The sequence below is a fragment of the Crocuta crocuta genome, unplaced genomic scaffold (genome assembly GCF_008692635.1).
Source record: "Crocuta crocuta isolate KB4526 unplaced genomic scaffold, BGI_CrCroc_1.0 scaffold17, whole genome shotgun sequence".
Taxonomy (NCBI): Eukaryota; Metazoa; Chordata; class Mammalia; order Carnivora; family Hyaenidae; genus Crocuta; species Crocuta crocuta.
Genome location: NW_027532041.1, coordinates 1,663,714 through 1,677,686, shown reverse-complemented (window position 1 = coordinate 1,677,686; position 13,973 = coordinate 1,663,714). Strand labels below are relative to the sequence as shown.

At 34.3% G+C, this 13,973-nt stretch overlaps 1 protein-coding gene across 4 annotated transcripts in view; it reads right to left on the bottom strand.

The window, feature by feature from the left end:
• Nucleotides 1-1,905: 1,905 nt before the first annotated feature.
• The window catches only part of SERBP1 (SERPINE1 mRNA binding protein 1), a 13,348-nt gene continuing 1,280 nt past the window's right edge, over nucleotides 1,906-13,973 (bottom strand). The window contains exons 2-8 of one of the 4 annotated variants that reach the window (XM_077776383.1): nucleotides 10,953-11,103; nucleotides 10,181-10,321; nucleotides 9,979-10,068; nucleotides 9,275-9,394; nucleotides 6,185-6,362; nucleotides 2,996-3,169; nucleotides 1,906-2,058 (exon numbers count right to left, since the gene is read on the bottom strand). In XM_077776383.1, coding sequence (XP_077632509.1) covers nucleotides 2,002-2,058; nucleotides 2,996-3,169; nucleotides 6,185-6,362; nucleotides 9,275-9,394; nucleotides 9,979-10,068; nucleotides 10,181-10,321; nucleotides 10,953-11,103 — 911 coding nt within the window. In that variant the 3' untranslated portion in view covers nucleotides 1,906-2,001. The remainder of the gene's footprint in view (nucleotides 2,059-2,995; nucleotides 3,170-6,184; nucleotides 6,363-9,274; nucleotides 9,395-9,978; nucleotides 10,069-10,180; nucleotides 10,322-10,952; nucleotides 11,104-13,973) is intronic. The other 3 variants (XM_077776385.1, XM_077776384.1, XM_077776386.1) reach the window with 3 other exon arrangements.

Genomic DNA, 13,973 nt, shown 5'->3' with positions numbered 1-13,973 from the left:
AGTTCAGGCTATCTTGAAAGTTTGCAACATACCAGATATTGCTGTATTCTATAGTGACAGACTGCCAGCAATGGCTGACACTAAGCAGAACTTGTGAAGTGTTTTTAATAGGAGGTGTTTTCTATATGTTGCTAAAAATTAAAAAGTTTCTAAACATTACACGTCCAGAAACAAGAAACTTGAAAGTCTAGCCACAATGATTTAGGAGGGTGTATGTTGCAATCTCAAGAGGGGTCAATAGTCCATATGGACTAAATTAATACTTGCCTCTGGGTAGCAGGTATGTTTGTAAATATAAAATTATATTTGACATTAGCACCAGTGCAGAACATGCTCAGCATCATAAGATCTAAAACACCAGCACAAAAGTTTATCCATCATTAAAAACCAATTACCTCCTTCCTAAAATGTCAAACTAGCAGGTAACTAGATTATAAATCTAATCCAAATGAATAACTCTTGTACTGTACAATTTCTCTTTTAGAAGTATATGGGAGAATTAATCAGCTAAATAGCAGACATCTTAGGATTTAAGATCTTCAGTATTAAAATTGGACATTACCATACACAGGTAGAAAATACTGAGTGACAAAAGATCTTTAAAACTGTACATTAAGTTCCTTTCATATTTACCAATAAATGTAACATAAGACAAAAAAAAATCCTAGAATATTCTGATCTGTTTGAGAATTCTCTCCTTGTATGTTTTAGTTAGGTGGTGATGCTCCCATTCAAGGAACCCATTAACCTAATTTTCTGAGGAAGAGGTAAAAGATACTTACTTGTCATTTTCTGTGGAACGGTCATCTATCAACTTAAGACCAAAATTAATAGCAATATAGGAAATTCAGAAACAGTAGATTTTTGGTTTATATTTCATGGACGGTGCTGCTGTTCCAACCTTATAAAGTAAAGCTGTCTGCTCTCCAAATTCCAAAAATTAACATACCCCCCCATCTTACCATACAAACCAGTGCCCTTTGGTTTCTTAAGAAAAAAGGAAGGGTTAAAGGGTTGTTGATTATGGAAGAACAATTTTGATTTGGGACCTTCCACACACACAAATCATACTGAATGGCCAGACAACTATTTTACAGAACAGTTTAAATATTATGCAGTAGCCAAATCAACTTGTCCCACCCACCCTTTGGAGAGGGAAAAAACCCAACACCCATAAAACTACTTCACTTGATAGGATGTGTATCAACAAGTAGCTTAAACTTTCACCAAGGAGTCTAGTTTGGTTTTTAAAATGGGAAAGTCACACATTTTAAAAGTAAATATAGTTGGAATTGTGAATCAATTATAAATTTGAACCTAATGAACCATGCAGGAGCAAGGGTTAATAAACCAATGTGCTTTGAATTTGTTCAAGTACTGATATTTCTGTATATAAAGATTTAGCATATATAACAACTATCATGAGTGAAAAAAGATTTTCCCCAGAAATGAAAATATTAAAACTAAGTTAAAATACATAAAGTAGTATTAGTATTCCACACAGCATAAAATCTGACAAATCAAAGTTTACATGACCCAGCTGACCATGTGTGAAAATGCAAAGCAGGTATTAAAACTGATATTATGTCCAATATTTAAAACCAGTTTGTAATTGGGAGAACATCTAAATCCTTAATTAAAAAACACAAATGAAGTGAAAGCTTTAAACTGGTACACACTGTTCACACCTATATTTCAAGTTTGGAAATGCATATTTGCAAGCAGCAATACAAAAGTATTCATGAAGAATGCATAATCTCTGAAAATTATGAAAACATCCCTGCTACCAATACATTTCTAAATACAAAACTGACTACCATATTGTTACTTCTGTGTAGCGAGAGAAGTTCATTTTCAAAACAGATAAAATTCAGTCTTTAGGTGTGAATGGTATGAATGACAGTCTTTTTTNAAATTCTTAAGTCGTTTGGGATCCTTAAGCATGCAAAACCTCAGATGGGAGGGTCCACAAAGGAACCAGGGTTGTCTTATGGCATCCAGTTAAGCCAGAGCTGGGAATGCCTCAGGGTCATCTACATCAGGAGCAGAAGCACTTGACTGAAAAAGAAAGAAACCAAAATTAACAATTCTCAAATCTTGGGACTGCCAGTGTCTATATTCAAACACATCACTCTAAAACCTCATGAAGTTAAATGAAATGCTAAATAAAATGTGTCAAAGCTTTACTTAAAAGTCAGTTATGAAACAAAATAAAACTATAAATATTTGCAATGAGCCTTGTCCTCAGTTTTTATCAAGACCTACAAAAATTGCTTAATAACATCATGGGTTTAGTTTTCTAATAAATCACACAAGTAGATTTACATGAGATATGTACGTGGAATTCTTTGCTTAGTAATTTTTTCCTCCCTCGCTCAATACAAATGACATCAATTTTAAAGCCAGGCTAAGAACTATTACAATGATTTAAGCAGCACATTCATCAGTGTTGGAAAGGGACCCAACTGCTATTTACAGTCAAAGTACAGATAACAACAGAAATGTGTCAAAAGAGCCCGAACAAAAAATGTGTCAATAATCACCTTAGTGTCACACAATTATGGACACAAATGTTATTAATATAACATTTAACTGAGACCTAAAAAAAGCAGCAAAGAGTCAAAGCAAAGGAAGAGGCTGGCATTTCAAGTAGACCTTACTTATAGCAAAGGCCGAGAGTTAACTTGGTTCCCTGTATCTAAACTTCGTATGTAAAATGGGAATGTCCATGTGGTAATAAGAATTAAATGTTATAGTACATAAAACGCCTAGCACATCACCATGACCTGCACCTAGTAAGTACTGAATAAAGTGATAATTATACTAGCAGCAGAACTCAGTCATTTTTAAGTGCTTTAAACAAAAATATAGCCTAAAATATAGTTTCTTGAAGGTAGGTCTATTTCTTTTTTCTTTTTCTATTCATATCCCCAAAATGGATGTACAGCACTGATTTACCAAAGAGGTCCTCAAATTACTTAGCCTTAAAAATTACCTTGTCAGTTCTGCTGCCACGGTTTGGACGTCCACCACGCCCACGGCCACCTCGTCCTCCCCTGCCACCACGTCCTGGGCGGCCAAGGTCTCCAAAATTGATCTCCAGCTGAGACGTTATATCATTTGCTGGCTTCCGGAAATGATGGTCCATAACCGAATCTTCAGCATGAGCCTAAAAATTGAAGAGTGAGCCATGGGGTGATTAATAGGAAAGAGCACCACAAATTTCTAAATAATGAACTTTCTCTTAAAGACCAGAAATCCAATCTGCAATTTGTGTGAACAAATATACGAACAAATATATCAACAAATGATATATGTCCTACAGATGAAGATTTTTGGATAGAGGTAAGGTTTCTCCTGATGATTAATACGGATTCCCTTTTTAAGTTATAAAGAAAACTGGTTCTGTACTAATCCAAATATAACCTGGGAAAAGAAATCATGTATAAACTTCTCAGAATGCTTTTCTGTTCATGTACAACTATTATATGTTTTTCCCTATAAATTGGACTACAGATTCAAATGAAACACAACTTTGTATCAGGGAAACTTGAAAGCTAAGCACAACTAAATCCAAGCTTTAAATACAGACAGGTAACCTTAAAGTCAACATGTTTATGAAATCCAGATTCTCTTTTGTATTTATGTATAAGGTATACCACTCACTCTGCAAAACAAAAGAAACGCCAGAGAATTTTACACTGCTTAATTCTTAATTTCTTCTTCTATGTTGGGATGAATGGGTTTTAATTTTTTTTAACATTTATTTTTGAGAGAGAGAGAGAGAGAGAGAGGCAGAGAGAGGCAGAGAGGGAGACGCAGAATCTGAAGCAGGCTCCAGGCTCTGAGCTGTCCACACATAGCCTGATGTGGGGCTTCAACTCACAAGCCGTGGGATAGTGGGATCGTGACCTGTGCCGAAGTTGGATGCTGAAATGAGTTTTTATCTTCTAGTTGGAAACTTTTCTTACACTACTTTAAAGTATGTTTTAGTATTTCTAAATACAGACACAATCCTTTTCTGAAGGGACAATGAACATTTTGCTCTTTCTAAACATTGTTAACACTACAACTATTAACAACTACTCTTTACAGTACAAGTAAACTTTGTAGTTATATCCATGCTTTCACCTCTTTAATGGTCTAATATCCAAACTGTCATTCCTCAGTGCTAGGCCAACCTAAAGTGAGAAGATTCTTTTTTAGAATATCAATTTTAAATTAATGTTTAAATGTAAATCCACAAAACAACTGGAAAGTTAAAGTCAATTATTATACTAATTGTTTCGTTTTTAAATGTTCGCTATTGCAAAGACAACAATTATCCATTTGTTAATAGAGAAAAATTTGGATGTTCAGGGCATATCCCTTGAAAGCAGCTAGTAGGAAAAATCTGCAGTTTTTTCCTAGAACAATGAAGGATAATCAAGAAATAAGAGTTCTGACTTCACTGTCAATTAACAACCTAATTCAGTTTTCCATTTCTGAAGTTTCTTCTTTTTCCTAACTACTACTTATTCCTGAGGATTAGGATATGTAAAAGAGAAAGAGCAATTAAAATGCACTACAACAATCTTGGAAGACCTACCTATATTCAAACTGCAGTACCATATATCCACATATAACCACATCACAAAAGCAACATGAACTAAAAGGATCCAAACACATAAAAGGGGGTCTGATAACAAAAATATCCTGGTTTCAAAGTTATTCATAACAAATTTCACAATTTTCAAAAATTTCTGATCATTTACATCACTTTGTATAATCATTTCTGAAAAGCTCAATGTAAAATAGTACTTAAAACTACCATAATGGGGCTCCTGAGTGGCTCAGTCAGTTAAGCGTCTGACTTCGGCTCAGGTCATGATCTCAGTTTGCGGGTTTTCAAGCCCCGCAAACAGCTAGATCAGAGCCTGGAGCCGGTTTCAGATTCTATATATCCCTCCCTCTCTCTCTGATCCTCCCCTGTTCATGCTGTCTCTCTCTCTCAGAAATAAATAAAAAACATAAAAAAACAAATAAAAAACCTACCATACCTAACCCAAGGTTTATAAAATGTGTGAAGAGGCTTCAGGGTAACTAACGAACCATGTAAAATATATCCGTATTTTGTGTATGTGTCTTGTTCTGGAGACAAGTTCTATCAGGACCCCAAAAAATTTACAAATCATTTTGTCAAGTTGCCTAAATAAATCTTTCCCATTTTAACCTAAGTAGTTTAATAATTAGTACAAATTAACAATCTCCCCAAGATGAACTTTTATGGTTTCTTTAAGCAGAAATCCTAGTTGCTTGACCCTAATACAAAACTTTATCTGCAAAAACTACAAAAAAATAACCAAAGGCATTCAATATAAAGCAAAACTTTTTTTGTCCTACAGGACTTGGCACTTAAGACAACGTCCCCCTTTTATTTTTATGGAGCCAATGTTTAAAATATCATCTCTAAACATCTCAAAATGTTTCCAAATTGTTTCACAGCTATTTGTTTAGAAAATTAAGATGCAGTATCTTACTGAATCTTTTTATTGCAGGTTGTCTTAATAACGTTTCAACTTAACTTTATGATTAAAATCTCATACTTGCACAAGCCCTAAATAATGTGGCCATGGGCCATTCCTCTAAAAACCTGCCCCAATGATTGTTACCAAATTATAAACCACCAACATGTCTTTCTCAAATATTTTTGTTAGTGAACTTATTTGCTGGTTCCTATCCTCAGTAAAGGATAACATCATTTATTGAAAAGTCTTGTTCATTACACATGGCGTAAGCAAAGTTTGAAAAACTGAATAATAATGAAGCCACTGACTTATTTTAGATTAAACCACATGAAAATGCAAATCTTTCAAATGATTCCCAGTTAGGCAAGACTTTTTAAATAGAAGCACAACTTTGAAAAGACCTACCTTATTTCTAAAACACTAATTTTATGATCCACAACTAACTGCTTTTTAGGAAAAACAAAACCACCTCATTAAATACATTGTGGATTGATTAAAGGACTACTTTTCATGAATGTATGTAATGAAGTTTATTTTCCTTTTTGAAAGTTTATCTACCCCAAATGATCCTAGGTAAAGGTTTTATAAACAGATTACTCAGGTCATATTTTTAAAAAGTATAAATAAAATTCAATACACATCTGAACATTTTCAAACACCACAAAACTTAATTTTACCTCTTCACTCTTTGACTTATGAAGAACAAATCCCTTCTTCCACTGCCCATCAGCACCTTCATTTGGTTTTCGGATATTAAATTCTACTTTTGCCCGGTCCTTATTTTGAATAGCTTTCCACTCATCCAAAGTCATTTCTTTTGGACCCTCTTCCTTTACTTCTTCAACTTCATTCTCCCTGTGGAAACATATTTGTTTTATAGCTGGTAATTCTTTTATAGCTGATAAAATCCTAACTTATCATTATAAGGAAGAAACTAATCTTGACTAGTTGGTAATCTTTAAGAGATTACTCAAAGACAAGAAGACCCTTTGTAACCCAATGGTTAACATGTAACCTGGTGGATGCTAGGAACTCAGTGCTTGTTGAATTAGTGAAAGAATGGATAACTGACGAATATACACTTACTTCATAAACTATGAAATGATCAACTATCTACAATTTTGAATTGTCTGTACCTAAAATACAGATTTCTTAAAAACATACTTCTTTAAAACTGTACCCTTATGTGTGATTAAAACATTTGGCTTAGCTTCTCCTAAAACACATTTTTAATTTTCCTAATTTCCCACAATACAGAACTTTTAACAAAAATAGAGGCCATCATCTAGGATGACGGTGAACAACCCATGACTCATTCTAGAAAATAAAAAAATTGCTCCTCTATCCTTCCTTTTATCAACTAACACTTATAGCAAAACAATTTTAAAAGCCAAGCACCTATAAATCCAAAATACTGTATACTCCCGACTTTCAAATCAGCCTGTACATGGACAGGAGACTGCAGCTTTACTAATACTGGAAACTTCCACAAAACACACCAATTTCAATACTTAATATTAAATTAGTTATTTGCAAATAAAATTCTCAGGATATAACTATTATATACTATCCTTTTCCCTTTTTTCAAAAACAAAAGCCAAAGCATGGGCCTAGCAATCCATTATTTTAGTGTAATCTCAACTTGCAATTGTCACCAAACAAGTTGTTTGCTATTCTGGGAGCCTTGCTTCCTTCCAAAGATAGCAGGTGATTCAGTTGGCCTTAGAGCTCAAATATCTATCTCCGTTCCTTGCTACTCGTCACTGTTTGACATATCCTATCTTAAAGCTTCCTATACCAAGTTTACATTTAATAAATGATACCTTGGCTATCAATATCAAATTCAACCCTGTCACTCTGCAAATGAGAAAACGAAGATCAAAAAAAAGATCCTAGTTATTCCCAACTCATGACACAGCCAAGAATAGAACTGAGCATACCTTTACCACGTCATGAGATCATGACATCTACATTCAAGGGTTGTTCTAAGGATCAAATGAAATAAAACTGAAGCTCTGGGAACTAAATGTAAGGGAGTTAACCAAAGTCAACCTGTGACTCTTAATCAAAGCTGTGCTTCCTAAATTTATACTTCCACAAATAAGATAGAATACTATATTCAGATTCTCCCCTGCTCTAATGTCATAACCTTGATCTTTAGCTCAAATACTCTCAACTGTACTCTTGGATCCTGAGTGAAAGATTTGTTTGTAATACACTATCAATATGTCAATTTCTTCTGATAATCAGTTATAATCTTTACAAATCATTCCTTAGGTGATTTAAACATAGGTTCTTTATTAAAGGAACACCTGTGCTGGGCATTGTGAAGTACTTAAGGTACATTAAGGTTCATTTCAGTGGCCCATCATAATTTTATTGTTTGACACTCAAAATTATGATTTCATAGTTTCCTATAAGTGAAACTTCTATTACCCCAAGTTCAAGAGGTCACTTAATACCAAGTATGTTTATCTACTCTAATAGTGAATCAATTATTATTCCTTCTTCAAACAAACCCATGGAATATGATACTATGATCAATAATGGTTCACTGTAGGAGCAACTTTTGGAGAAAAAGGAGGAAAGCATCTCCTCTGTGACTGATTTAAATATGCTCTGATTAAGATTACACAATCCCAGGGAGCTTGGGTGGCTCAGTTGGTTAAGCATCTAACCCCTGATTTTGGCTCAGGTCATGATCTCACGGTCCCATGTCAGGCTCTGCTAAGAGCCTGCTTGGGATTTTTGCTCTCCCTCACCCCACTCATGTGGCTAACATTCTACATAAACAGTAACAAAAAATTTATAAAAGATTTATGAAAGAATTACACAAATCCTAAATAATTGGGAATTCCAGACTTTAAACCACAATACTACATATAATAAATGACTGGCATATAACTTCTGCTTGCGTTGGTGGAAACTAGGGGAAGGCAGTAAATTATTTCTACCAGCAAAACTTGAACCTTTACAATTCTTCCACCCGTCAATGAAAACTTCAAAACCAAGTCTTATAACCTAAAAAACTAAGAAAATGAAAAGAATTAAGAAAGCCAGTGAATTAATAATACATTCTGGTCCCTGCTCTCATGTTTAAAAACAAGACAGTAACACTATGTTCCAAATTCTCTGATGGAAAAAAAACAAAAAACAAAACTTCAGAGATGGAGAAACTATTTTAAAATGGTTATATTTTCTAGTTTTAAGCTATTTTGGAATAAAATTTATACAGACTTCAAAGTACTATGACCTATTGTGTTCTAATTACTACAATTGTCTTACATCAACCATTCGGTCTAATTTTTAGAAACCCCCAATTTTAGCTTCCAGTTCCCAACTATTCAATGTCTCTGGACAGCTATCATCAGTAGGATTTTTCATTACAATTTCTCTACCAAATAAAGTATAATTAAATAAAATGCAAGATTCCTTTTTCCTATTCTCCATTCTCAGGTTAAACAGTTAATTTTTGTTCTTAAGGTGAACAGGTATTATTAAAGTATGCATTTTCCTTACCTTTTAAAAGACAACAATGGTAACTTCAAATAGAAATAGCCATTTCTATTTTTCAAACCATTTATAGTTCAATATATAAATTGTAAAGCAGTCCTCTAAATAGATACTATTTCAGGGATTGGGGTACAATAAAGTCTCCTGTTAAAAGCCACCAAATAGTAGCATTAAACCTGCAGGCTATTTTCTTGGTAAAAACCCAAACTGACTGCAATGCTGGAGCATTACCATTATACATAAAAACCACTTACTTATTTTCAGTGTCTGCAACTGGATGTTCTTCACCTTCAGGTGTTTCCTCAGTCACATTTGATTGATCCAAGTCACTGCAATTATAAGATATTTGTTTCTGAATGTATTTTGGGGACTCTCTAAGGAAAAAAGAAAAAGAAAAGCATCTAGGTCCATTTACATGTAGCTGAAGAACTCTGTATACAAAAATGTCTTAAAGTCTTCACATTCCCTAACAATCTTTTCTTACTAAACAAACTTCCCGGTAGATCTCTAACAGAACATAACTTAAAAATGCATACTGATCCAAGTTATAGTTCAAGTAATTTGTTTGAAAAGTAGGACAGAGTAGCTTGCTCAAAAAAAGAGTTTTACCAGCCTATTATACTTCTCTAATGACCACACATGTTAAGAGCTAGAAAAGGAACTAAAACGACATACAGAAAATCAGAATACCCAAATAACTGAAACATAGGGTTTCAGGAAAAGCTATACGGCCATATGAAAAGGAAAATTAACATCATATATATTGAAATATACAAAGATTGGTCATTTGACATACTGTACTCAAACATATCCAACAAGACATTATAAGGAAGTAGCTCTCGGATGAAAGCATTTGTTCTTGTCCTAGGGACAAGTAAAACTTAATGAAGTTATAGATAAAACTCTAGTATAGAATCAATCTTATTTAAACATTATTTTAAAAAATTGGAATACCAACGTTAATTCATCTTTGACAGTTCCCCAATTATGAGAGCCGCTACCTCCACGTTTGTCTTCGTGCTTCAGGCCACTGTAATGTGAAAAAGAACTAACAAAACTGAGTTAACATAATACTCTTTAATTCTAGAAATTCAAATTTTGTCTAATTAAGGAAGCAAATTCACATGTAAAAATATAATAAAAACCTATATAAGACTTACGATCTATCACTTCCACTATGCCTATCAAATTCACGTTTGCCACGAGAATCAAATCCATCTCCTCGGCCCATTCCACGTCCACGGCCTCCTCGACCTCTTCCAAGACCACCACGGCCTCGGATAGGCCGATCAATAATCGGTCTACAACAAATAAAAAATATTATATATATCCAAGGTTTCCAGGAAAAAAAAGTAAGGAAAATTCATCCAAAGACTCAAATGCAAAAACATATTTAGTGGCTAATAATCCAGTGGTTAAACACGTTCCAGAAAATTCAAAATAGTCTACTTCTAAACACATAAATCAGAACTAGGAAGCTCCCTGCAACCAGAAATTTTTGCTTTCTCTAAAATTTTACTGCCAGTGCCTATACTTTTTCATGGTTTATTCATTTCACATTATACTCCAGTAAAACCACTACACCTCACCAGTCCACTTCAAAATTAAATACATCGAACGTACACGAGTAATCTATTTTGCTGTAAACAAATGCCCAACAGGACTTTTCTGCTAACATCTGAGGACACTCAGGAAAAGAAATCATCCATTGATTCAATCGAAGTATTTCATTACAAGAAATCCAAGACTGAACACTTAAAAACTCACCAAAATGCTCATGATAAAACAATGCATACACTCAGACATTTCTCTGAAAAACTGATAAATGTAACCAGCCACACTGCTACCTGACAAAGTATGTCTAATTCATTGCTTCGTGTTAAGATATGAATCTATAAATTGACAAAATATGAAGAAATTAAAAAATCTTGCCTATCAACGGAAAACTCTCCTCCTTCACCCTTTTCTTCAAGTGGCTTTTCAAATCTTCGTTCACGAGGTGGTCGCCTTTCTGGTCTCCTATCAATTATTTTCCCTTCACCCTGCAGCTGTTGATCAGGTCTTCTTCCAACACGTCTTATTCCTAAAATGATAAAAAACCTGCATAAGCACATTATTTTTACAACACAAAAAATTAGGCAGACTACTTTCAATCCACTAACTAGCACTTATTGCTGAAAATGGCAAAAAATGGACAAAGCATAAAAGTACTTCAGAGAAATTCTATTTAAAGACAATAAACTTATATCAAACTTCTATTTAGTTTGCCAAATCATGCCCTTTCCCCTCCCCATTCTCTGTAACTGACTTAAGTCATCTGGATAGCCATTATTCCTCACTCTTCAAGATGCCACAATCCCTTAATTTAAATTCCCACTTTTAAGAAATTTTAGGCATATGATACATTTTGGCTTTAAAGATACCAAAGACTAACACCAGTAGCCATTCATTAGTTAATACTGAAGCAAATCAACATACTCACCAGATAAAGACCCTCAGAAAAAACACTGAAGGCCACCTACTTTATTTTACATAATGTGGAGAAAATAGAACTAATTTCTATGATATTACAAAACGGACAGGAAAACATGGCATGGAGTATGGTATCTCCATTGTTTCAAACAGCTAATTAACCAGAAAAAAGTATTATTTTCCTCTATTAATTTTTATATGTGTTCACGTATGTACCCACCCATATCCATTCACAGGGACACACACACACACACACACACACACACACACACACACACACACAACCACTGCTATGCAACCACTAGGAAATAGTCCCATCATTTTATTATAATAAATGGAGAGCTTTCTTCATTTGCCCTCACAAGTATCTTTGTTTCCAAAGAATCTTTAAAAACCACACACACACACACACACACACCCCGACCCCTTTAAAACAGTATTTAAGAAATAAAAATCATCAGTACGTGATGGCTAAACATTTACTGATTTTCCCATTATTAGTTTTTTCCTGTGTCAGTGGCCCACAAATGCAACCAATATGCATTATCAGTGGCCCTAAGTAGATTAAATTCAGGACTGTAAAATTTCAGGTATGCCTGAACTCCTAAACCATTAATTTCTGACGGAGTCAGGAGTCAAAAACAGCTGAGGAATTGGTTTTGTAACAAGATCTTAAGTTGATTCACTCTGATTCTTTCTAAGAAAGTGACTACCACAAGAATGCACTCAATCATTCAGTTGCTTGTAACTAAAATCAAGTGGTAAATATCAAACTCTTAAAATGTAAGGTCCATTCCACATAAACTCTCAGGGCAAACCACAAATGTTAGATCTTAAGGCATTTTAAACAAATGCTGTCACAGGTATAGTGTACTGGGGTGGAGCTATGGAACCAATCCTTATATAATAATGATATCCAAGCCAAACACACCCAAATGAACAATGGCTTCCTTCCCCACCCAATAGTCACTATGCTTACAGAACCTAAAAAACTTACTAAATAAATTCACCCAATGACAGATATTTAAGAATTCAAGCTTCTCTTAACCTCTTATCGGCACTCGCAAACTCACTTGCTTTTCAGTAGATTCCAGGCTTTCAATAATAAAAAAATACTAAACTAAAAAAAAAAATCCTTAGTCTACACTCGTAGTGATGCTCTGTGTCAGTTCTCAAACTGTTCAAATGGACCAGCTATGAAACTCATAAAGTACTAAATACATATCTAAGATACTTCTAGCATTTGCCAGGACCTATTATCAAAAGGCAAGGAACACATACATAACCAGGTAGCAATTCTTCCCACTACAAGAGGTAGGGAGACTGTTTACAGGTCTGTCCTTTTCCAATGCCCAGAACATCAACTGACAGGTAGCAGAATCTGAAGTATTTTTCATTCAACATTTTTCCTATTATTTATAAGCATATGTTTTCTGCAACTTAAGGTTAATGAGTGCAATGTATTGCTGATCTGAAATAAAACGTTGATAGCTAAGTTTTCCTAAAGAAAGTATGGAATGGTGAACTCAGTCCTGGATATAAATTTTGAAATAATTTATTTCATTTCATTTATAAATTTCATTTATAAATTAATGAAATAATTCCGTACCTTTGTAATCTAAAATACTAGGTTCCACCTAAAGAGCTTACCTCAAAGATGGGCTTTATGATCATAACTGAGGTGGTTTAAACCAGTCTTCATGCTTTGAACATTCAAAATGGGTGAACACATCTACCTGATATACTTTAGATTTTATACAGTAGACTCAATTTTTTCACACACTTTTTTTGGATTAGTGATCAAGGGGATGAACTTGAGCAAAAATAACTACGCAGGCCTGTGTTCCTTAACACAGAAATTAAATCATTATTCCATTGTGCTACAGGTTGCTTTAAAACTTAGATGATTAAATACTTGGTCTAATCGACATACACACATGCTTTCCAACACTGCAAATTGTGCTTCACCCCAACCTGTAATTTTAATACAAGAATTGTTTTATTCACCACATAGGTTCTTCATTCCAAGCATCACAAAAGTTCTGTATAAAAAAAAAATCACAAAGCAAAACCTAACATAATTGTGATTTTTAAAATTAGCCGAATGCTATGGAATTCATCCAAAATGAGAAACTGCTTTTACGAGCACGTGGCAGTGAAAGATAATTTCAACTTTCGACATAAAAAAGCAACTATAATTCAGAGTTTAAGTACTACACCTACCTGCCACTGATCATGTATGCTTTTTTCTTATCCTCAACTGTTTCTGCTTTTTCATCCACCACACAAGACAAACCAGTCATAAGAAAGCAAAAATCAACCTCAAGACAACTGTGACCGGCCAATGAATCCTGACCATGCTTCACGCACATGTGGAGAAAAAAACTACACACTTAAAAGGGCTCTGCCGTGGCTAACGTTGTGACAGCCTCTGCACTCATTTCACCACGAGGCCCAGGCGGGGCCACCATATGAAATATT